At 50.0% G+C, this 23909-nt stretch overlaps 9 protein-coding genes across 9 annotated transcripts; 4 read left to right on the top strand and 5 right to left on the bottom strand.

Annotated features, from left to right (window-relative positions):
* Positions 1-3044: 3044 nt before the first annotated feature.
* LRP88_13593 (uncharacterized protein) lies at positions 3045-3848 on the top strand (the record flags this gene model as incomplete). The annotated part of the gene is made up of 1 exon (XM_083249953.1): positions 3045-3848. The coding sequence occupies one exon, from the start codon at positions 3045-3047 to the stop codon at positions 3846-3848; it is 804 nt and encodes a 267-aa protein (XP_083094287.1).
* Positions 3849-6561: 2713 nt separating this feature from the next.
* Positions 6562-7456, bottom strand: LRP88_13592 (uncharacterized protein; the record flags this gene model as incomplete). Its single annotated transcript, XM_083249952.1, has 3 exons — positions 6562-6800; positions 6851-7087; positions 7426-7456. 3 exons carry the CDS (start codon positions 7454-7456, stop codon positions 6562-6564), a joined length of 507 nt encoding a protein of 168 aa, XP_083094286.1.
* Positions 7457-9762: 2306 nt separating this feature from the next.
* LRP88_13591 (SDR family NAD(P)-dependent oxidoreductase) lies at positions 9763-10822 on the top strand (the record flags this gene model as incomplete). The annotated part of the gene is made up of 3 exons (XM_083249951.1): positions 9763-10281; positions 10350-10575; positions 10632-10822. The coding sequence occupies 3 exons, from the start codon at positions 9763-9765 to the stop codon at positions 10820-10822; spliced, it is 936 nt and encodes a 311-aa protein (XP_083094285.1).
* Positions 10823-10859: 37 nt separating this feature from the next.
* On the bottom strand, positions 10860-11816 carry LRP88_13590 (uncharacterized protein; the record flags this gene model as incomplete). The annotated part of the gene is made up of 1 exon (XM_083249950.1): positions 10860-11816. The coding sequence occupies one exon, from the start codon at positions 11814-11816 to the stop codon at positions 10860-10862; it is 957 nt and encodes a 318-aa protein (XP_083094284.1).
* A 592-nt stretch (positions 11817-12408) lies between these two features.
* On the bottom strand, positions 12409-13491 carry LRP88_13589 (L-asparaginase II; the record flags this gene model as incomplete). Its single annotated transcript, XM_083249949.1, has 1 exon — positions 12409-13491. The coding sequence occupies one exon, from the start codon at positions 13489-13491 to the stop codon at positions 12409-12411; it is 1083 nt and encodes a 360-aa protein (XP_083094283.1).
* A 921-nt stretch (positions 13492-14412) lies between these two features.
* On the bottom strand, positions 14413-15192 carry LRP88_13588 (class 2 aldolase adducin domain-containing protein; the record flags this gene model as incomplete). The annotated part of the gene is made up of 1 exon (XM_083249948.1): positions 14413-15192. One exon carries the CDS (start codon positions 15190-15192, stop codon positions 14413-14415), a length of 780 nt encoding a protein of 259 aa, XP_083094282.1.
* Positions 15193-17625: 2433 nt separating this feature from the next.
* Positions 17626-18174, bottom strand: LRP88_13587 (uncharacterized protein; the record flags this gene model as incomplete). The annotated part of the gene is made up of 2 exons (XM_083249947.1): positions 17626-17942; positions 17994-18174. 2 exons carry the CDS (start codon positions 18172-18174, stop codon positions 17626-17628), a joined length of 498 nt encoding a protein of 165 aa, XP_083094281.1.
* An 819-nt stretch (positions 18175-18993) lies between these two features.
* On the top strand, positions 18994-20706 carry LRP88_13586 (FAD-binding oxidoreductase; the record flags this gene model as incomplete). The annotated part of the gene is made up of 1 exon (XM_083249946.1): positions 18994-20706. The coding sequence occupies one exon, from the start codon at positions 18994-18996 to the stop codon at positions 20704-20706; it is 1713 nt and encodes a 570-aa protein (XP_083094280.1).
* Positions 20707-20944: 238 nt separating this feature from the next.
* Positions 20945-22291, top strand: LRP88_13585 (glycosyltransferase family 69 protein; the record flags this gene model as incomplete). The annotated part of the gene is made up of 4 exons (XM_083249945.1): positions 20945-21067; positions 21116-21532; positions 21585-21804; positions 21876-22291. 4 exons carry the CDS (start codon positions 20945-20947, stop codon positions 22289-22291), a joined length of 1176 nt encoding a protein of 391 aa, XP_083094279.1.
* Between the last annotated feature and the right edge of the window lie 1618 nt (positions 22292-23909).

Genomic DNA, 23909 nt, shown 5'->3' with positions numbered 1-23909 from the left:
TAATAGTTCGGAATCTATTAGCCCGATTTGGATAGAAAATACCCATACAAGAAGACTGTTACGGGCGAACCCGTGAGGAAGGTTGTTTCCCCCTGGAAAAACCAAGACCGGAGAAATCCTTCTCCGTAGCCCCGCTGCGAGCCCTGCACAAAATCCGCAACGGGGTCACAGCTAGTTCTTTCCCTTTTTCTCTCCCTTTCTTAGTCTTAGATATTCAATCAACCAGTTCACCTTAGCTGCATAAGCTCCGGTCCGACCCTAGCAAAGACCGGCTTTAATGGAGTTATCGGGCTTTATTCAAAGCCCTAAGTCCGGGTCACGTGACTTACCCTATATGTCTGGAATTACCCAGGAGGGAAGTTTATGTAACTCCGCAATATCTCGCTAATCTAAGCAGTTATAGCTTAGGTAAGCATACTATTAAATAGCGCCAATAATATACTATAGGGTAGTAAGTTATTAGACTTATATTTTATAAGCTAAATTCCCTAGAATTATTTATAAAAGACCTTTCTTATAAAAGTCTTTAATATTCACTTACTTATCTGTTTCACTTGCTTATCAAGTACGTTATTATAAATAAAAGAGTTAATTATAATATAAATAAATTTTAAAGTTGTATTAATTATTTAATTTAATTGAGTAAATATAGGCCCACACCACCCGCTACCGCGTGGCAGAGTTATCACGGACCCAAGAGCCGGGACAGGCCAGCCGCAAATGCGGTCGGAAACGGTAAAAGAATGTGGCTAGCTGAGAGGCGGAAATCAAGCCTAACGTTGTGCCAGGCGTTCTGGATCAGACTGTTCCGCTCCTTGACACCGTCTGCAACCTTGTGGATAGGCCAGGCTCTCTAGGTCGGTAAGATCCCTGCCGCTGGCCCGGGTATCGGGGCTGCGCGGAAGCAGCTCCCTTTTCTCACAACCGAACAAGGTAAGCTAATCATTTCCCTTGACTGCTGTGGCGAGACAGATTATTAAGACTAAGATAGCAGCTCGTGATTTCGCGATACGACTTTCTGAAGTAGGATCATGATGCAACATCGCGTCCAAGACGGCCGGCTAGATTGCCGCCACTTTAGCCCGAAGCTTCCCAACAAGCTTTCGTTGCAGAGCAGCCTCTCAAGGTAGCGGGCGGTATAGTGGCGGGATAGTGGCGGGGGAGAGGCCGGGTTGATCAACCTTAGAGCAGCGTGTCCGCGATTACGTCCTCAATAGTTTGTGACAATCATGCATAAACGAATCATGTTCCAAGCCGCCGAAACACGTGCAGCTTTGCCACTTTTTCTGGTGAGCCAAGGACCACCCCCCGATACTTGAGAGCGACTGTGGTCATTGGGGGCTAGCGATTCCTTTGCCCAAAATACGAGAAAGGTGCACAGCTGGATGCAGGTCTTAAATCCAAAAACTGAGACATCAATAGCTCTGTGATTATGGCATTAGCGACAACAGGGCTTTCCAAGATCACGTCATGAAGCTAGCGGAGCCCTCACACCGGCTGCTAGCAGATCTACATTGCGGCGGGCCGATCTAGACCAAAAGATTCCAACCCTGCAGGTTATGCGGGACGGGCGTTTTTTTTTTTCATTTTTTTTTTTTTTCAAATTTTCAGCTCCCCACTCTAGACTCGTGGTGTCGGGTCTTGTGATTATTGACAAGTGCCAAGCGGCACACGCCTTGTAGTCCAGCTTGTCGCCCCTCTCTATCCTATATGTCTTACTACCCCGCCTTGCCCAGCGCTTAATCAAAGATGCGATTGGTAGCCTCCGAGGCATAATTCAGGGATGGCTACAAGCTTCAGGATCGGGTTCTTGCGGCCTATTCCTTTGTTGTCGATGGTACGTCGAAAATCCGTAGCCGTTCCCTTTTCGTCCATGCCCAGTAAAGCCATGCCATGAATAATCATAATTCAATATCTACTAAGGGTTTTGTTCCATTGTCAGATGTGAGGCTCAATCCATGGTGTCGCCTCTCACTATCGTTCATGTTAATTGGTGAGTGCTATTGCCATCATGAAGGCCCTTGCTAAGTTCTGCTATAGGTCTAGTCCTGGTCAAAGATGTTGTAACTTCTCAGGCTAGGAGTGGTATGTGTTGCCCTCCACATTGATGGGAATCAGTTCACAGGGACTATAGGTTCTGCTTTGGGTCTCGATATATGTTCACAACCGACCATCGACAAGAAGGCAGCCAAGGCCAGCCGGAATGAGGCCCAATGAAAACATGTTTAGAGGTGATATAGAGCCAAGAATACTATTAATGTTACCTATGGACTATGACACTAAATAATAACACAGCTCAACCTTGGCGGAGCCTGTGATCTTGAAATGCCAGAGTATGATCTGGAGCAATTTATTCGGCAGAAACCCAGGTAACGCGGTAATTTCACCTAACCCCTATTTCGCAGACATGGAAAAAAGATGAGCTCGTTGCAGAAAAAGACGACAGCGTTGTTGTCCAATCTGCTTCATCTAACTGGTCCACCACCAAGTCGCTCTCACTACAATGGCAGAGTATTGGACTCGCGGGCCAGGTATTCGGGTTCAATGGATGCTCCTGATTTGAAAGATAGTCGACATGCGAACCCGAGCAATGCGTAATAGCCTGTAAAATGACCTTTCTGATGTAAGTGTTAGGGGGTCGATTCCCAGGCCGCAATGGCGCAAAGTGGAGGTCAATCGTAATGGTGGATGGTGAGAAATCGAAAGTCCTGAGCGCTAACTGCAAAGGCTCTTGCCTAGTCACAGCAGCTGTCAAAACATTAGTTGGGGAGGAGAACAGTCGTCTGTGTGTCTCTTTTGTTTGCGACAAGCGATAGCGACGGTTCGCCGTGGCGCTACATATCGAAGGTTGTACAGGGAAGAATGGCAGAACAAGCAGTGGGCACGAAGCTTTGGCTTGGCTGCTACAGCTAGACACTGAACAGCATAGATTCTCGGATTCTCTGTTCTCACCCACTTCTACTCTTGCTCCTGTACCAGCTCCCTCTCAACTCTAGCATTATTTTCTACTTGCGCCTTATAGCTTGGCAACCCTCATACCAACTATGGCGGACGACAATCCTATCTCTTTTGACGAGCATGGGGAGTTTGACGAATTCAGGGCATACATTACTACTCCAGATGTGACCCGCGAACAAGTTCTCCCACGTCTCGTTCACCCCGAAGCCGATGATGGCGCCGTTCACGTCGAGGTTCACATTAGAAAAACAGCCCAAGAACTTATTCAACACCATCGGGATACCACACCCATCACGAGGAACAGCCAAATTCATCCCAGGCTGTTCATTGTCGTCGATACAGAGGACTTGAACACTCGCGGTGTCCTTCTTGTTGCCCTTGATGAGTACCACGGTTTTAACGACGCCGTTCCTGGTCCCATCGACGAGAAGCGAGACGAGCTTATGTCGCTTTCCATCGTGAATGATGACTGGTATACTGCAAAACAGATTAGCGACGAAGACAAGCCTGAAGCTGTGCCGAGAAACCGATTTACCGTCTACAACTTCCTTTCTGATCAAGGGGCATTTGCTGAAGCGTTTGAGAAGCTAAATAGCGGTCTTTCTGAGGTACACGTGCAAGAAGATGAGAGTGATGAGAACGTGGAGACAGGAGTTGACTCTGGTGACGAGGGGGGTGAAGTTATTGATGATACGGATGATACGGATGAGCAGGATGAGCAGGATGAGCAGGATGAGGATAGTAAGTGGGAGAACGAAGAGGAAGATCAGTCAGATGACGAAATGGGCGAAGAAGTGGCCGAGGACGGAGAAGGCTCGGATCACCATTACAAAGCCTTCAAGTCAGAGGTTCAAATTGTCTTCAATATCAAGGATATTCATTGGACCTGAGCGACGGAGAACAACCAGGACCCAGACATGTTTGCCGTTATCGACGACGAGTATGAAAATCAAGGGACGCTTATCATGAGAATCTCTCCAGAGGTCTCTTTTAGATGTAAGAGTGATGTCTCAGGAGAAATCTTGAGATGGATCTTTATTAATTTTATAACTTGGGATGAAGCAAAGGCGTTTGTTGCAAGGCGGAACTAGGTTGGACAACTAGATATGTTCTTATGTGGTTTAGCCGTTAACATGGCAGCTATACCCGGTAAGCAGTGCTTTAGCTGACAGCCAAAGCATCTGTCCTATAAAGAGCCTACTTTCGCTTCATTATGAAAACAACGCCAGCTCCAAGAACTTCAACTTCCGGTTAAACAACTGCGTAGTATCGGAAGATAATGAAAGTAGTTCTCTGCCTAGAAAGCTTCCATAGAAGTGTAGGATATTTCGATCAGTTCCCACGGATCTTAGGTACTGAAAACAGCGTGCCTCGTCCAGCATGCTGAGATCTCGCCCAACAGCGTCATCGTGATGCATAACAATCGAGAAGTCTAGTATATGCCTACCTTTCTACGACGGGTCCAGTATGCGCTAACAGCTGCTTTCTGTCAGCCATTAGTTTGTATCCAGTGATCCTGGAGTATTAAATCGAGAGTTGCCAACGTACCAAAGCCATGGCGTAGCCCAGCTCGAATCCTTTCATAGACATGGGAGGAACAAGAGACCTATCTTCCTAGCGCCTTTCGCTGTGAGCTTATGTTGGTTGATTGCAGCCCGTGAGCCTATCTATTGGTAGGTGTGACTCGCCGCAACTGGGTGCAATGAGGTTGGACAGCAGATGTCAGAGGGTTTGATGGCTTACCTCAACGGCTACAGGGTACAGTTGTTGCATATGAGCGCGGACTGTCGGGATCTTCTCCCTCACTGTAGCCCTCGTTTTCTGTATCGCTGTCGTCAGGTATCACAATGGCGGTGTCCTTGATGCTCCAAGACCCGGGAGTGCTTCTCCATCGCACAGTGGTAGAGTGTCGGCGTAGAAGACAGGGGGAGTACAACTTTACCGCAGCCATTGCTGGTCGGCGCCGTCGTAAATAAAACAAGTACTTGCCCCATCTTCCAAGCAATCGATCGATTGGATACTCTGTTTCTGTTTCTGTTGCCAGTTCGGTCTGATAAGTCGCTTTGCGTAATCCTGGGTCTGAGACTGGCGTAATGGGATCACTTGGCGAGAATTGCTCGGACCTCGTGCAATCGGCCATGTGTTCCTGACTTGCAGATGCTAATAAAGGATCGATGGGAAGTAAGACTTCACCCGGAGGCCGTCTAGCTAGAGTCGGCGATAGTACGTTGGGAGATAGGTCAAGATCTCCCCCAGGGAACGCATTGCAAGTGGTAAGTTTACGGACGGTATCTGAGGAGCTAAGGTTGTTGTGAGATTGACTTTGAAGGGTATATTCTTTTTTAATCTCTGTGGTGTTGTGTTCAAATGAGGAATGGCATGAAGAACAGTCTGGCGAAGATTCCGGGGTATCCACTGAAGAGCGAAGATCCCCCTCCCAGCCTCTGCTTTGATCAAGATTCCACGGCGATTCCGACTCTGAAGATGACGGAGTCGCAGCTGCATGTGAGAAGGCGTCTAGTGGCAGCTCATGCGAAGAGTCGACGGCATTGGGCTCTTTAATACTAGAAAAGGGCACCAGCATCAGGTCCTCTGACTGCCCAATGGCCATTCGCTTCGGCACGCGCGCGGGTTCCATCGAATCTTGGTCCTCTTCTAGGCAAGCCTTTCGCTTGCCCCGCGTCTCGGGGCTTTCGGGGATACTGTGGATGTCGCTGAGGTGGTATCGGAAGTCTTTTTCAGTTGACACCTCTGTGGGGCACTTTGGATGTGGGCAGGAGAGAGATGACAAGCCTCGCCGCGTACTCAAGTATGCTGAAAGACACTGCAAAAGGTGACGTTTCCAAGCGTCGAGGTCGGACCACTGACGCATTCGTTCTTCAGCCGGAAGATCCGATCGCCCCAAGTGAACAAGACAGTGTCCAGCGCATGCGATGGCGTGGCGAAAGCTCACCGGGTTACAGCGCATAGGAATGGTCAATCTCTCCATGTGGTCCTCGCAGTGACTTTGCCAGGCCATCTTGCTGTTCAGCCACGTGCTGCACGAAAAGCAAAACTTGGCGAAACCCGAGCTCTCAAGATGGAATATTTGGAAGCAGCGATAGACATGCCGCCATCGGTTGGTCTTGGGAAGTCTAGCGTCAGAAAGTCAGCAGAAGCAAGTTTGATAACGGCAGTAGATGTCTGTACTTCGTCAAGTTTTGACCGCAGGATGAGACAGGGCAGTACCCTTGAATGGGTCGAAGTTCTTCTTGATAGGCCACGGAGAAGTCGTTTGTCCGGAGAGAGATGAGATCCCGAAGAGCAGAGATCCACTCGGAACTTCGCGGCCACGCTTGCAGTTGCAGAGTATGCGCAAGCCGTACCCGTTCCTCCGGGAGCAAATGACTGATGCGATTGAAGTGACTCTGGCGCCAATCGCTTTGCTCATAGTCTTCTCGCTCGGTCTCGTATACAAGCTTCTGGTTGGCCTGAAACTCCTTTAACTTCTTTTTCTCGAGCAGCCGGCGCTCCTTGTAGGCGGCTTTTCGCTGTGCCTCTAGTTGTGCGTAGTCCTCCGGCTCCTCGCAAACATCCATCTCCAGATTGATTTGGTCGATCTGTTTAGTCAGGGCTGCTGCGTAACTCGTCTGCAACCTTACATGGAAGCGAGAATCGTAGATCTGGGTTCCTCCTGGCCGATGCAGACCGGAAGTCCTCAGCCAGGTCAGCTCTGAGTTCCATGCCGAGGAAGCTTGCCGCTCCATCTACAGTAGATGCATTGCCAAGATAGTGGTTGACAAGCACATGAGTGTCGTTTTGTGAGGCAAACTTGAGCACCTGACCGAGAGAGTAGCCATTGTCTGATTCCCATGAGTTAGCTTAGCAGAAAATTGCGGCTTGGGAATCATACCGTTGACTTTGATGAGAGCTTCGCGGCGTACGGCATGCAGTCCCATCCATGCGCGAAATCCAGCGCGATTTCCCAGATCTGCGAACTGCGAGCACCATGATTTTGGGTTCTTCGGCTTGGCTCTAGTTCCTGCGACTGACCACTCAGGAAAGATTGGCTTGTCCTGAACATCGGCTGCCCATTCGAGACTCCGAAAGGTGCCATTCTTGGGCGGCTGGAGCGCAAGAACTTGCTCGACTGTGTGAAGTTCAGCAAACGCACGAGAAGAGATAATGTTAGCAAGCCAATGTAACATGGGCTGTGCAAAGAGCGGAGGCGAGCGACCGTCTGGTCCAACAATTTGCTCGGCAAAAGGATGCTCCGGTCTCGGTTCTCTTTAGCTCTAGTTCGGGCTCGAGGACCAAGCTGGAGGACTCACTGTCATACATCCTCTCCTTTGCATATTTCCCTTGTAAACTTGCATCGAAACTCTGGCTGCCCATCTTTCCAGGAGAGAATGCATTCGAGATCCTAACCTAGGCGTTAAAAAACACATGTTCTTTGGAATTTGCGGGAGAGAATCATAGATCTCATACCTTGTAAGTGCTCTGACAGATCTCTTGACATCTTGCAGAGGTGTAGCAGTGCATGTTCAGTAGGTTGGCATTGTCTGCACGGCTCCCTTCATGTACGTAGTCATGGAAGTCATTGACCCAAAGCCGATGCTGCATGTGAACGTAATTCTCGATCGTGATGAAGGCTTTCTGCCTCTTGCCTTTCTTTCCTGTCTGAAGACCTATCTTGTTGGCCAAATCTCCTTTGGTGTACTTGAATTTAGTTAGCGACAAGACATTCTACATGAGCGCTTGGACGGGTCCATATAGGGGCCATAGATGCCTGAACGTATGTATGATATGCCCGTTCCCACGCCTTGCAGAACCTTCTCATGGCAATTCGAATGCTATCTGCTGTCGGTCTTTCGTTGTCGCCTTTCTGGCCTAGCCTGCCCTTCTTGGAGGGACCCAGAAACTCGGCGTACTGCTTGAGGGTTTGGATGTTTTGCGGTGTCGACCCAGGGAATCTCTTCTCAAACCTAGTGGTACATTAGCTGTACGACCGCATGATTTGAAAGTGAGTGGGCGCCTTCATGGAGAGTACTCACGCTTCCCACAGGCGCAGCTCCTGGTCATACTGCTTCTGACTCGACTCCTTCAGATTTCTGCGTACTGGGCGTGGATCAAGCTTCGACTGATCAACTGTGAGTCTCTGCAGGATGGCCAATTCGACCAAAGCGGCAGGGTCTTGGGCCTTGCGGCCACGTTACTTCACAGACATCGAGAAAAGAGTACAGCTAAGCCTCAAGGGCGGCCCCGGAGTGGGAACAAAGTGAAGGATCGTAGTAGCACGGTAGAAACAAACAATGACCTTCAACGCGTATGCTGATGCGGAGGAGGAAAAGAACACAGAGGAGACGGATGCAAGAGTGTCTTTATATAGTAGACTGAAGCGACTCATGGATTGAGGTGTGGTTCTGGGGTAGCGAGTGCAGCGCCCGAAATCTGCCTGGCCCTCTTCAGGGGTACGAGAGACAACACTGCCGGCCGACGCCCAACTGACACTTATAGATGATATCTCCGTGCGCCTGACAGATTTTGATGGAGGGGAGGAAAGTTAAGTTCATGCTGGGGGGTGGATGTGGGAGAGAGCTCAGGGCGACTCAGTGGAGCGGCTGAGCCGAGGGTGAGCAACCGGTGAGGCGTGCCTGAGCAGCGACTGAGCAGCGACCCCAAAAGCGGCGACAAGTCTGCATCGAGATTCGCATGGCATAACAACAACCATGAATCGAAGTTCCATCCGCCAGGGTTCCAAGGCATGTATGTTGCCAATGTAGATCTCTGGCATGTGTTCTGATCTGATCTCCCAATTGAAGATGCGCCCGTTGCCGTTGGTTGGCGGTGACTCGAAAGGAAGCCAGACTGGTGTATCGTATCCTGAAGCCATGCTGCAAGGTTTCTCAAGATGGTTAACAGATGGGATAAAGGGGGGAAAGGGCGGCAGAATGCTCGAGGGGTCGTCAGTGATTGGGTTGGACAGCTGCCTGTTGTGAATAGGGGGCAGTGGGCGACCTTTTATTCTAGACCCCCGCTCTAGACTGGCCATTTTGTTGAGAAGCGCCCAAGGTCGAAAGAGGTGCGCGTTACGCTGTGGCTGAGGTGATGCCACGCTTTTGCTTCTTGACAAGTAACTGTGAACTTGGCGACGCCTCCATGTCATACCTGATGAAGCTTTATACTCGGTTATTTATTCGAGTAGAGAGCAGAGCTGGGTATAATAGACACATGATGGTCAGAGCTATTGCCGCTCTCTCGTACACTGGGACTTCTCGTGTTGGTAGATGACCTGACGAAAAAGGGAGCCTACGGGGAAACACAAAAAAAGAGTGAATATGACATCAGTACGGAGGATACCTATGTATCGAGAGAAATCTTGGTTATCAAATGATATTTAGACTCTGCGGGTTGAAAGGTAAATCCCTGAGAACAGGCGTGCGGCGGCCTTGAGAAGGGAACACCCATTCCCTCATCACCCCAATAAACAAGTCTACAGAGCAATCTCGCTTTAGTATTTATCCCAAGCTACTGCGGATTTCCGCTGTCCGGCTCCGCACTCCGAATATGACGAACCTGTGTCGTGACGAGTTGAGACCGACACTGCGGAATTCCGCAAAGACGCCAAACCAACATGGGAATGTGCACAACAGACCATGTGATTGATGTTGCCACTGCAAAATACTGTAATCAATGCCTTAGTAGAAGAGTTCAGCTATAAAAGGTCCAGGTTCTGGCGTTGAGAGTGAGTCCCAGTTCCAAACCACTTTTCACAGCATCTGCACATTACTTGATCCCCCTCTTCTATCTCTTCACTCGCCCAGCATGTCCAACAACCAGCAACCCGTCAGCTACCGTGCCTTTGATATCACCAAAACCTCCCACAAGACATCTTACCCTGCCATCTCTCCCTCCAAACCCTCCCTATCCCAGGCCGGCAAGACTGTCCTCATCACCGGCGGTAGCGGCGGCATCGGCTTTGCGATTGCCCGTGCATTCGGCGAAGCTGGTGCAGAAAAGGTCATCATTGTAGGTAGAGACGAAGCCAAAGTTGGCTCGGCGGCGGAGCAGCTTAATAAGCAGAACCAAGGTTCCGGTACCGTCTTCGAGGGCTGGCCCTGCCAGCTTGCCGACTCTGAGAGAATCGATAAGCTCTGGGACAATTTCGAGGCAGATGGAATCAAGATCGACGTCATTGTGTTGAATGCCGCAATGACTGGTCAGTTTGGTCCCATTGAGAGCCTTGGCTGGAAGAAAGTCTGGCAGGAATTTGAGGTCAACGTTCGGTCGTACCATCAATTCTGTGAGCGACTACACCAGAATGCCAAAATCCAAGGAGGCAAGGTAAGTTAGCTGACAGCTAGGCCCTTTCTCCGTAACTTTATTGCTTCGATTAACGCAAATACCTTCAGAGGTTCATCGTCAACGTTTCAACCTCGGCCATCCACGACTTTCCGGCGGCGTCATACGCGCCAAGCTACTCCCTCACCAAGAATTCGGCTACTCTTCTGCTTCAGCAGATCGCCAGGGAATGGAAGGCGTCGGATATTCAGATCGTGAGCTTCCACCCTGGGGCGCTCCTGACCCCAGGCGCCATGTCTTTGGGGCTGGACGAGACCTCTCTTCCATGGGACGATAGTAAGTGGATGCCCAGTGAACTGGAATTCAGCTGAGAGCTAACTTCCCACCAAAAGTCAGCCTTCCTGCGTCTGTTGCTGTGTGGGCTGCTTCAGACGAGGCCGCCTTCTTGCATGGCCGCTTCATCTGGGCCCGCTGGGATGTCGAAGAGCTCGCTTCGGGCGAGATTAGAGAGCGGCTCGAGAGTGACGAGAAGTTTCTGAGAGTTGGGGTCCATGGCCTTGAAACGCCCAAGGAAATACTGTGAATAGTCGCCTGTAGTGTAGCACTTGATGCATGTGCGTCTAATATGCCGGAAACGATCTATCCTCCCTCAGCCCCCATCTCTTGAGTGTTGCCTTGTCTCCACCAAACCACTCCTCCAAGGCGTCCAAACCGCGATAGGTGGCGCAGATAACCCTACCCAGTTCGTCAAAATCTTCAGGGTCGGCACCCTGTGTATCATGACCAAAAGTGGACATGGTGAGCTCAAGCCGCCGGGACGTCTTCCATATCTCCCGCCACTCGGCCGCTGACCTGGCCTCCCACAGAGCTGCCTGGGCCGTGAAACCAAGCTGAGATACTCTCCCTTCGCAGTCCCAACCAAGTTTCAAAAACGTGTATACACCCGAGATTGTTTCGGCAAACACTGCCGTTCGTCTCACGCTTTCCTGCCGTATCCAGTCTGCCCATTCCTTTACTGGTCCAAACGGGCTGATTGTTTGCCTCAACTTATCCGCCCATGCTGATAGCCGAGCTCCATCACGCTCTGCCTGAGCTTGTTGGGTGATATCGCTGGTTGTAAAGAGCCGTATGCACTGGTAAATGAGCAGTGCTTGCACAGGAGGGAGTAGATCAAGGTCTATCGGGGGGTTGCAGGCCAAGGCAGCTTCAACAGCATCCACCAACAGTGATGCCCGCCGTGCAATCTCAGTTTTTACGATTGCCACATTGGCCGGGTTACGCATGGCGTGCAAAGCACTCGCGGCGAGAGCGTCCTGAAGGACAGTAGAAGCCCCGACTTGGGTGTGGTGAATAAATGCAGTGTGACCAGCCTCTGCTAGTGCACAGGCTTGGGCAGCGAGACGTCTTCCTGCATACTCGGAGCGGGCTTGAAACCTGCTGCCTGTTGTGATAGTTCCTTCGTTGGGGTCACCGATGATTGGCGTTTGCTGTGAAGTGCTGTTTGTTGCAGGCGTGATTCCTAGGTCCAGCGGTGACAGAATCCCCCCATGTCCAATGATATCGCTGAGAAGAGACATCATGGCAGGTGATAAAGGCGCAGGAATAGAAGGCGTAGAGTTGGTAGAGAAAAGCATGTAGTTGGTAGCGTCAGGAGTTCCGATCCAAGACGTGTCTTGGTATGGGAGGCCAGTGTCTAAGAAGGCATTGTCAACCGGAACCAATGACAGTGAACTGTCACCGCCTTCATTGTTGGATGAACGACTAGGTTCGGGGGCTCCCCAAGGATACACGCAATTAACTCCTCGGGAAATGCACCGTCCACAGCAGGGCAGGCCAAGGTCACAGCGTCGCTTCGATGCCACACACGCGTTGCATGATTTCCGCCTCGTCGAGAGCTTGGATCGCATGGTGAAGAAAGAGAATGAAGTTGTAAATGGGAGCAAGATTAGCGCGACGTGAAGGCATATGTCAAGATAATTACGCGATTGGGCCTGGAGGCACGGAATGGAATAATGCTGCACCGACCCTAGCTATCTCCTTCGGATTGAGGTCCAAGTCGGGACAATTCACTTTCTTCAAAAACCCCAAACATGATCAACTGAACTCTACCTTCTGCCTAACTATGGCGTCAACTCGTCGTTCTCGCAGGCGGGTGAGGATAATGCCCACCTACTTCGACTCGAACGGATGAACCTGAAAGTTGAAAGAGACCGACCCGGTCACGACATTCATGCTGTTCCTCCTCTTCAGATAATGGAAAGCATCGAGTTTGCTCCTTTCCTCTGACGTCCCAATCTTCAGCTGCTCAAGAACCTCGGGCACGACCGCATATAGAATCTCGAGATTGCCATCCTCGATCTTGAAGGAAATTCCAACAGCGCCCTTGGTACCGAGACGTCGAGTATCTTCAGACTCACGAATACCCACTCCATAGCACGCATCAGCGCCGACTTTGCCAAATAATTGTCCCTGGTGGCTACTCATGAGCTCAGTGCAGAAACGGCCCGTTCCTCCAACAAGCTTAGGATATCGTGTCATGGCGTTGAAAGTGCGTGCGAGGTTTCGCGTTCTCTGGGTCGTTGATGATGCATCCTTCTCAACCTCGTCGGCAGCTTCTGCAAAGAGGGCATACATGCGTGCCATGTAGAAAAGCGGAAAGGCCGGCGCAGGAAGATTGCACCCATCAATGCCCCATTCGACATTCTCGGGGTCAAGAGAGAGTTCCCCTATAACCTTCTTGACCTGGAGCTGCATGGGATGGTCTGGCAGGTGATAATCCAAGATATCAGCGCCGAGGCCCTGGGCACCAGCCATCATGGCAACATGCTTGCCACTGCAATTGTTGTGAATACCAGTGGGCTCAAAGTCGGCCTTGATCCAAGCACGGTTCAAGTCCTCAAGAATTGAGGGATGACCGCCGCATCGAAGATACTCTTCCCCAACCTTGATCTTGGCGAGCATGTCTTTGGCGCGGGTGATATGACAGTCCTCGCTGTTGTGGGATGCGCACATAAGAGCGAGGTCAGCGTCGTCAAAGCCAGCCTTTTCAAAGCCTCCAGTCTCAATAACGGCCACTGCTTGGGCAGGCTTTGCGGCGGACCGCACATGGGTAATTCGAGAAGGATTGCCGACAGCGAAGAGGATTTTGCCTTCAACGTCAGTCACAGCGACGTGAACGCCATGAGTGTTTTCGATGATGCCACCTCTGTCGGTGACGACGCAATCCCGGTCAATCTGCGTGGTCCGAGTCATGCTGGGGTGTCTGTCAAGAGCAGAAGTTCGTGATAGAGTCGTTAAGTATATCACGGGATGAAGTGAGGAGATCTTGCCCAGCTCAGGCGCAACATATTGACCCGAAGTAGTGCTGCACTGCTCCTCGGGAATTCTTTTTACACACGACCAGGTCGAATCTTTATCTTATTTCGAATAACGAGCCAACTTGCACAGGTTACATCAAGTCCTGCAGTGAAAGGAAGGATAAAAACACACCGCCTCTCAACTACCCCTCTCGGCGAATGACTCCGACTTTCGAGAATCGTTAGACAACTGGGCGTTGGCAACTTCAGGTCCAACACCCTGCGTTTGACAACTACTGCTTACAGTGGGTAACGTTAACCCAGCACCAATCGCAACCTTTTTTCCAGCCGCGAACTTGCCTCGAAGTCTCTGAGGTGCGTGTGGGACATGTAACTCGATTGGCTCAATGCAACAATGGGATCATATCACAAATGTGACTCAGGAGTTTCGATGAATCAATTGGACAACGTGACTTACCTCTGCTGATCTCGATCTCGAAAAGTTTCCTAGAATGGTAAATTGAATACTAGATTTACGCTTTTCTTGCAAGATGGTTCTATTGGATAGTCCTCTTCGGCCACTCGTTTGATCAAGAGGGGAACCATGTGTATAATCATCTCAACTGTGATATCCTTTCTGAATTCTTGGCTCACTTCACCGCCTTTACCATTCTGAGTTGGCATCATTCGAAGCCAGCTTTGTAGTCAGCTCAGAAAGAGATGCAGATAGGCCAGGTCGTTTACCACTCTGAAGGCATAATTCACAATACTTGAGCCACTGACTTCATGGAGCCGTATCACATCATCAAACTTGGGCTTAGACAACTCCCCGCTGCTCTATCTCACTGTAACTTGTTTATTCACTCCCCCACGCTCATTAGGACGTAGGATTAACACCGTTTGGCAGCGTCAACCTGTCGAACCCCCTTGCGAGAGCCTCTTCTCCGCCAGCCAAGAAAAACTCAAACTCAATATCAGGTTGGGCCTCCCTATACAGTGCATTCTTCTCAGACGCCATCTTGAAGTTATAGGCCGCCTCTTCGTCCGTAATGACCTTCTTGGGGATGCCGTTAGCCGCTGCGGCCTCGGCTTGGAGTTGAATCTCGCATGACCGCTCTAGGAGTCCAAACATGAACCCTGCCTCATCTACCGTCTCACCGCATGTGAGCAAGCTGTGGCTCATTAGAATTGGCGCCTTCTTGCTTGACCCCAGGGCCTCGGCAATGTTGATGCCCTCTTGAGGCCCAAACACGATCCCGTCGTAGGCATCGTAGACGGCAAGAATTCCATGGAAGTTGCACACATCCTGAGTCAACATATCCAAAGGACGGCCAAAGACAGACCAAGCCCTTCCGGAAACTCCATGTGCATGGCAAATGGCATGAACATCTGGACGTCTAAGATGGACTGCCGAGTGGATGTAGTATCCGGCCATGTTGACCGTTCTCCCACCGGTTGCCGGATTCGGTGAGCCACCAACGATCTCACCGGACGAAATATCGATGCAAAGCATATATCCGGCAGTGAGCATACCAAAGTGTCGACTCAGAGGATTCATCCACATCAAATTTGGAAACTCGGGGTCTCGGACTGAGATGTGGCCAGATTGACCCTCGATATAGTTTTGACGGGCAAAATATCGAAAAGTCGCCGCCATATGAGTCAATATGTGCCTGCGGTGCTCCTTGAATGTCGGAAAGGTTGGGATGTCTAACAAACTGATCAATTGTGATCAAGCTTTCCAAAGGTGCTAGATATACCTGGCAAGACATCTCCATGGGAGATTGCCTCCAAGGGCGTCTTTTCCTTTGACTTGGTGCTTTGAGACACCCCCAAAGCCTCGTGCAGAACTACTGCAGATGGGGTCATTGTGATGTGATAAGTAAATAATGAGGGTTGAGAGAGAATCAAGGTTTAGTTATTATGAAGATGCCTGGCTCGAAACAAAGTTGGGCAGCACGGGTCTACTTGAAATTTAGATATACCGCAGATCTTAAATAGCCCAGCCAAGGCCCTTTATCTTGTTAGGGCGCCTTCTAAGAACGAATAATCTGTACCACATTGGAAGGCGAGCATGCAACGGGAACAATGGAAATACTGTCAACCTCGAGATCAGAGTACTGCGACATTTCACATCAACAAACTATTGGAGAGACTAGTGTACAGATACATGTCAATAAAAGGCCAGCCACTCGCTGACAGGCGTGACAGGCAGTTTATAAGACGGGTCTATGTCATGAGGTCACCAGAGCACCCTCTAATCACAACGCCTCCTAATAACTGCGGCGCCCTCTAATCAATTCTTTCGCCTGTGTACTTCAGAGATTGTTTTCAGATAAGCAAATTAGCACATGAGAAACAAGTGAAATCACACCATGGTGATCTTGGATCGCCCTGCCCCGTTCCCAAACAGATCCGCTGAGAGGATGAATCCCCTTTCGTCGTCAAAGAGGGTGGCAACTCCCACTCTTCTCCAGACTTCCAGTGATTTTCCTGCTCTTGTCGTATCTTCTGGCCTAAGCTCAAGAATGAGGCCCGTTGGGCGCTTCTCAATGCCGATGTGCAGATAGAGCAGCCTGGCGTTCCCTCTGGGTGTGTCCATATCCAACCTCCCGTGAGCGAAAACATGTTCCTGTTCTCCGCTGCCGTGGCTCACTCCATCGGATCCAACTACAAGTTTGAACGGGAAAAATTCTTCGTCGTCATTAAAACTTTTAGCCTTCACAACCGTTGAGATAGGCCGCACCCAAGCCTTGACCTCGAGATAACTATGTATCTCACCAGAGGGAGTATCTTCCCTCGAGGAGTACACCTTTATAACCTCCATCTTTATCTCTTCAAAGGTGCGAGCCAGAGGCTCTGGTACGCTTCGCTTCCCCTTTGGCAGGATTCGGGGGTTGAACGAGACGTGTCCATCCAGCGCACTCCACGACCAACTCGGTGCACGAGAAGCATCAGGCCTCCTGGCTTCTCCGTAGGGAAAGATCCAAAAGAGTTCTTCTTTTATCTTGTGCTTCCACATGCCTGCAAAACTGATGTATTCCCATTTGGTGGTACTCATCATCTCCTCAGCCACGCTCTGGATTGCGATGAGCTTGTCCTTGCCCTTGGTTAGGTTTCGTGGGCAGTACTGCGTCAAACACCACTGCCAATACTCATAAAGCGTATCCCAAGATGTCAAGGGGTCTCTGGGCCAGAGTATTCTGGTCATCAGGGCGTAGTGGGCAGCTGGTTTGTTCTCTTCAGACTTGATGCAGGAGCGGCATTCAAAGAAGATCTTGTTGCGGCAAAAGTGTATGAGCCTCGTCGAGAGGCTTCTCTCCTGCATTGTCCAAGCCCTGGTGTTCCACTTGGAATTGTTGATGGCGTATGTTGGGAATGAATCTTCATAGTGTTGACGACGGCAGAAGACCATATATCTATCCCGCCCATGCCCAGATAGTGAATCCTCTTTGTTATATTCAAGGGAATAGTGAACTTTTTCGGCCAGAGTCTTTTTGAAGTCACGGTCAAGGAATCCATCATGCGTTGACGTGGCTGAAGTTGCGACGATTGTAACTACGGCGTGGCGATACACGAGGTGCATCTTAACAGCCTCCCGTTTCCAATCATCGGCCGAGTCTTGGATGATGCAGAGTGAGTCAATCCAAAGATATGGTATCCCGAGTTGAATGCATACCCGTGCCGCATCAGCAAAGTTTCTGGGGAGGTCGGTCGGCTCTACATTCTGCCGTAGCTGCTCAAGGTTTGACTGGAACGTCTGTAAAGGAGGTGATGTAGATATATCTCCCCACATATGACTGATTGCAGCAAATCGAGATGCTGTTTTGAATGCAGAACTGGTTGTGTCAACCAGTCGCATCTTGAAGGAGTTGCCATTTGCAGTCACCTCCAACAGTCTGGTCGGTACCCATGACCTCATTGGACTGTGACAGGATGAATGATTGTCAATGCAATCATCTATCCAACCATTCATCATTCTTGTCGTGTCTTGGCAAAGAGTCTCCAAGCTGGGAAGCCTCCTCCTAAAGCTCCCATCATCTGCCTCGAGATCTTGCAGCGAATCATTATCAGCCATTGTCTCTGAAGATTAAGATGACTTACCGGGAGAATCAAAGACAGACATCTCAAGAACAGAACCAGACCAAAATTCAGCACCCGTTTCGCTCCTCAAAGGGCGTGTTACTGGGCCGTACTTCAGCCACAGCGAGTGTACCATCCCGTTATACTGCGGAGGTTGGCCATCGAGGGAGAAGCTATCCGATTCATGGAGGGGCTTGAAAGGCATCAAGTGAAGAGTGGCCGTGATGACGATTCTTCTATCCCAGTTCATCGTCAGAGACAGATCTTGTCCAGTGTCGTGATCCCAGAAGGGATGCGTGTCGTTCTCGTCGTTGCGCCAAGCAGCTAAGGACCCGACCGAGATCAGAGCATGACGGAAGAGGTTGCAGAGCTTACATCCACTAGCAGCCGAGGCTGCAAGGCCAGGATAGTCTGGATATACATCTTCTCGTCGATATGTCGTGTGGATATAGGCAGCCTCGTCGGTCTTTTTACGGTCGGGCACCAGGGATTTATATGTTTCGCAGGGCCACTCTACCGGTGAACTAAGAACATCTAGAAGTCTTTGAGGATCCATTGTCGCCAAGGTCTTGAAGAAAAGGTGCTTGTTTCTTCGTCCGTTAAACTTGACGATGTTGCCTTGTTGAGTGAATTCATGGTCGTGAGGGGTCATTAACCTCAGGCCAAGTTCAGCCAATGGTTGAAAGGCGCATATGCAACATTCTGTTAATCGAGCTTGAGGATAAGTTACTAAGCAGTGATCTTGTGGTCTTATCAATGTACCTCAGTTGAAAAAACTCCGAGTCTGGACGAGGATTTCTAGTCGCTGTCAGCCCGCCACAGCATTCGTAACAGTTTCCCCATCTCTCGCACGGAGCGGCCCGTAGTTTAGCTTCGGGTCGGTAGTTGATACGCAGTTCATGTAAGCTAAACTCAGCTGGTCTTGGGCGGAGGTATGTGACTGCAAATCTATCTCTGTGAAAGCCAATAATCACAACACGGTGAGCCTGAGGCTGGCTGAAATACGTGATCAGCATCTCAATGTTTCAGCGCAACTGAGGGGTTCAACCCGCGTGTAGATCACCGATTGGGCACAGCATTTTGTGGCGTGGCCAAAAGCTGTTTGTCACCTTGGTCTAGATCGAACTATTGAGTAAACCCCGGTCACTTGGGTATGCATTCTCACCGTAGCCTCCGCGCCGAGATATCACAATACGAACACACACAGTGTTGGGAATGAGAGAGTTGAGACATAGTCCCCTATCAGACTAGAACCACCCATAACTATAAATAAGTCTTGTGTTCCCAGGCCTCTTCCACTCCAAGTTAAGCATCCACAATCTCAATCGTTTCTGCTCTAACCACACACATCGTCACTTTCATATTGTCCCTAGCCATGGCACAAGCACAGAACCAACAGAGCCTGCTCCAGATTGGCATGGAACAAGTCGGCTGGTTCAAGTCCAAGAAGATCCCCGTGCACACTCCTGGAGAGGTCGAGTATGAGAGAGCTATAGCAAACAGCAATCTCTTGTACCGCTTCGCTAGACCAGCCTGCGTTCTTCAGCCCGAGCACAACTCTCACATCCGCATCATCATCGCCCGTGCCAAGGAGAAGAAGCTGCCTGTTTGCATCAAGAATGGCGGCCACTCTTATGCGGGCTTTTCCACCATCAATGATGGTCTCTTGATTGATCTGGTCAACATGAAGAGAGTCGATCTTGATATGGAGAAAAAGACCGTCACGATGCAGGCCGGTGCTCAGTGGGGTCATGCATACAAGGAGCTCATTAACGATCATCATGACGGGTGGGTCATCAATGGCGGGCGATGTCCTACTGTCGGAGTGAGCGGTTTCACCCTCGGTGGCGGCCTTGGTCCTTTTACTCGAAGCTTCGGTATGGGTAGCGACACCCTGCTCGAGGCCACCATCATCACGGCTGCTGGGGAGACTGTCACTGTCAAGAACACTGGCAACGCAAAGAAGGAGGAGCAGGATCTGTTCTGGGCACTCTGCGGTGCTGGTGGTGGCAACTTTGGTGTTGTGGTTGAACTCAAGATGAAGCTTCAAGAGCTGCGCGGGAAGGATGTTGTAGCTGGGAGGTTTACATGGTCGCCCAAGCACTGCGAAAAAGCCCAAAAGGACTTTATGGACACCATGGCCAGGTTCTACACCACCAACTGGCCCAACGAGATGACCATTGACAGTTCGTGGCTGTGCGATCTCAAGGATGGGAGGGAAGATCCTGCAGTTCGGTTCCTGGTTTACTACAACGGCACTGAACCGGAGTTTGATGAGCTGATTGATCAGAATCTCGGAGGTGTCAACGAAAATGGGAAAGAGAAGAAGCTCCCAAAGCAGCTCAAGAGACGTACACTACAAGAAAAGTCGACAAGGTTCCTTCACGAGACGCTTGTTTCTCAGTGGTCAGAGGAGACCGTCAGGGCGTTCCCCTCGAACCCATCCTACAGGATCTACACATCGTTTGTCTTTGGCAACGGGAAAGATGAGATCCAAAAGATCACCGAAATCATCAAGAAAGAGATGGGAGAGTTCAGAAAGGAATTCAAGGGCGAGCAGGGTCTACTTCAGGTGACATGGATCCATTGCGGGGGCAAGGTGAGGGAGAAGCAGCCTGATGAATCGGCCTATCCCTGGCGTGAAGGCGTCTACCACGCATACATCATGATTGACTGGCAGGAGAAGTTCCTCGAGCTCGACATGAGGGGCTTCATGGAAAAGATGAATGAGAAGCTGAGGCCCTTCTCCCACTCGAAGCGAGCCGTCTTCATCAACTTTGCCGACCCAGCTCTCAAGAAGGACGCCCACGAGGAGGCATACTACGGACTCAACAAGGAGAGGCTGCGCAAGATCAAGGCCTTTTGGGACAAGGACAATTTCTTTAGCTGGTCTCAGGGCGTCCAACTTCCGGAGAAGGTGGTGCATCGCGAAGGGGACGAGTGCGCTGACGTAGCCGGTCATGAAGAGTTCCTGGAGGCAAAGGAACTGTTGGACAAGATTGCCAAGCGTCAGTGGGAGACCTTCTCGGCGCCTCCTGCTAACACGCTCGTCGGGGGTGTTCAGGGTGTTACTGGCTTTGCGTTTTGAGTCTGAGACAAGGGCGTTGATCATCTATCTCATTGACGGGGTAACCAGTTGCTAGAAACATCAAAAATATGGTACCAATGGCAATGTTGGTCAATAGACAAACTGTCTTCTTGGCGTCAAAAAATGGTAGAGTGGCGCATCTGCCACCAACAAACAACAATCTCCTCAACCCCTCACAAATGAACCAACTCCAGCTTCGTCAATGATTTCCCCATATCTCCGTCAACTTGATTTCAGCATGTTGCGCCGCTTCTCGCGCCGTATGGCTCCTTACTTCTGTGCCACTAGTCTGCGAATTCTCTCTATGTGGCGACTTCTCCTCTTTGCCTTTGTCACCTGGACTCTCTTTGACACTCTCCTCGTCCATCACCGACTTGATGCGGCTGGACAAACTCACTTGAAGCCATAGAACCCCGTCCGGGTGTACATTGCAAGTCTGCATTGGAACAACGAGCGCACTCTTCGCGACTCTTGGAATCAAGGCCTTCTCGATCTTGTATCAGTTCTCGGTCCCAGCAATGTCTTTGTGAGCCTGTACGAGAGCGGCAGTCGGGATGGCTCCAAAGACGCCGTCGGCGAACTCGACAAGACGCTGGAGGTAATGGGAGTCCCACGGAACATCACATTGGACAAGACTACGCACGCCGATGCGATGGTCTCACCACCTCGTGAGCCTGGAAATGGCTGGGCTGAGACACAGCGTGGAAAAATAGAGCTTCGCAGAATCTCATACCTTGCCCGGCTGCGGAACATATCTCTCCAGCCTTTGAGAGCCATGGCACGAAATGGCATCGAATTCGATTATGTTCTTTTTCTCGGCGACGTCGTGTTTACTGTATGTTCTACTCACCCTTTACGGGCAGAACTAATGGATTCAGGTTCCTGACATGCTTGCGCTGCTCAACACAAACAGTCGTGATTACGCAGCGGCATATTCACTAGATTTCAGCAAGCCGCCTCAGTACTACGACACATTTGCACTGAGGGATGCCGACGGCAATGAGCATGCGACGCAGACGCGGTCGTACTTTCGGTCGTCCAAGTCGAGAGCTGCTATGAAACGAAGCGAACCTGTTCCTGTCAGCAGCTGCTGGAACGGTATGGGTAATACAGCCCTCATCTCCCCAGACTAGCCCTTTCAGTAAGAGGCTAATTAACACTCTCTTCAGTCTTTATGCCTGCAGCTTCATTTGTTGGTGATCAGGGACTCACCTTCAGAGCCATCGACGACTCTTTCGCAGCAAAACATCTCGAGGGCTCCGAGTGTTGCCTCATTCACGCTGACAACCCAGAGTCACAGACGAGAGGTGTTTACCTCAACCCCAATGTCCGCGTCGGATATGACCGCCGCGCCTATGAGCTGATTCACCCAAGCGGATCCTGGCTCACTCACACTCAGATCTTGTCTGGCCTGTGGAAGAGCAGGCTGGCAAGGTGGTTCACAACGCCGTGGTTTAAGGAGTGGTGGGTTCGTAGTTTAGAGCGCGAGTGGCAGAGGCAGAATCCTGGCCGCAGTGAAAACGGGATGATGTGCGTCATCAACGAGATGCAGGTGCTTGTTCATAACGGCTGGGCCCATGTTTGATGATACTTTCAGATAGTTGAAGCAGAGCAAATGATAATTTCAAATTCCTTTAATCGCGCAGTTTCATGGTCATAGCAACACAACTTCAGACATGAGTAGAAACGCATGAGTGTTGCCCTGTATCGTCCTTGGCCACCGTCATCGTAGCCCTGGCTGCCAACATACTTGCCTCTTTGCAATCAAATCTTCGACAATGACCCATATTATGTTCCTTTAATAGTCCTGTTCTTGAATGGTCAGGCATGAGCCTCTAGATCCACTGCTCTGAGTCTGGAGTTGCGGAACTGAAGCCCCTACTGGGCCTTACATCTACCAAGTAAGGCAACTTTAAAGTCGTCGATAGACTATTGAAAGAGAGGCTATTTGAGAGAAGTTTTCAAATTAACTGAAACTTCTTTGAGGGAATTTTTACTGGGAAGTGCGTTCATATCCGGCAATCCTACAGCTTGTCAAGTTGTTAGGCCGCGCGAAGCACTGGGAGATCAGGGGTGATGACAGATTTTTCACAGTCCCGCGTCAGAAGAATTAGCACATAATTCACATTTACGCCCATTCAAAGGAAAAAGATTAAACCCAGGTTCATGAAGTTCAATGTACACAGGCCAGATAACTCACACAGTATCATCTAGTTGGTCCAACCAGAACACCTGGGTACAACGGGGTACAACGGATTACCCGCAGCAAGCAGAAGCAAGCACTCCTTGAGCACCTAACCAATCACACAGCGGAAGGATTCTAGTCCATTTGTTGGTTCATCGTTCGCATTTCTTGCAGACAATCGTGGTGGTGTGGGGTTGGAGCCCTGAGCCCTGGTTGTGCTCGGGAGGAACACGTTGGATCGTTGGATCTATGCTCCGATTTGTCCAGAGGCAGTCTCAGATAGATATATTTCGCTTTCTGGGTGCTTATTGGCTTGTTGGCGCTTTGAGGCTATCTGCAACCAGTTGTCAACTGAGCAGTTTGTGTCAACGGTTCATGAGTTGTGGGTGACACAGCGTACACGGGAAGGATTTAAGGACACTTGAATCTTGTTTGAGATTTAAGTTATATTGCATGTTTTCTTTAAACAGGCCATCCTTCAGGTAGAGTTGGTTTAGTCAATACGGTTTGTTTTAAAGAAATGGTAAAGACTTGCAATGGTGTCATGGACGGTAACGACTGGGGCTTGCTTGACAAAACATGAAGAATTATTCTACATTATGCAGAATAGACGGCAAAATGCCGAAGTGAATCATGAAGAAATATGCTTCAGAGAACATGAGAGCTCTCTGTATTCTAAACTTTGACATCTGTGTATATAGGGTAGGACCACTCTCTTCAACCTCATCTCAGATCGTCACGATAGGAGGTATATAATATTGGTCTCGAATTAGGTATACCCGGTATGTAGGATCACAGGGTCTTGATTGTAGTACTAAGTGATCTTATGTCTTTCTGCCAACTCAGAAGAATGTCCTTTTCCTCAGTTACAGACAACAACTTCATGTCCCCTCGAGATCCTTTCGCAGCTATTCACACTCGAATCTATCAGTCGTCACAATGACAGTCAAGGTGTGGTATTGCCCCATAAAACCAGACAGGGGTCATGTTCAAAAACAAACCAATGCCAGCGAATTGT

Source organism: Fusarium phalaenopsidis (assembly GCF_050370095.1).
Source record: "Fusarium phalaenopsidis strain FUZ10S chromosome Unknown contig_32332, whole genome shotgun sequence".
In the NCBI taxonomy this organism is placed as follows: Eukaryota; Fungi; Ascomycota; class Sordariomycetes; order Hypocreales; family Nectriaceae; genus Fusarium; species Fusarium phalaenopsidis.
Note: the sequence above shows the minus strand (reverse complement) of the source record. Positions and strands in the feature narration are given on the sequence as shown.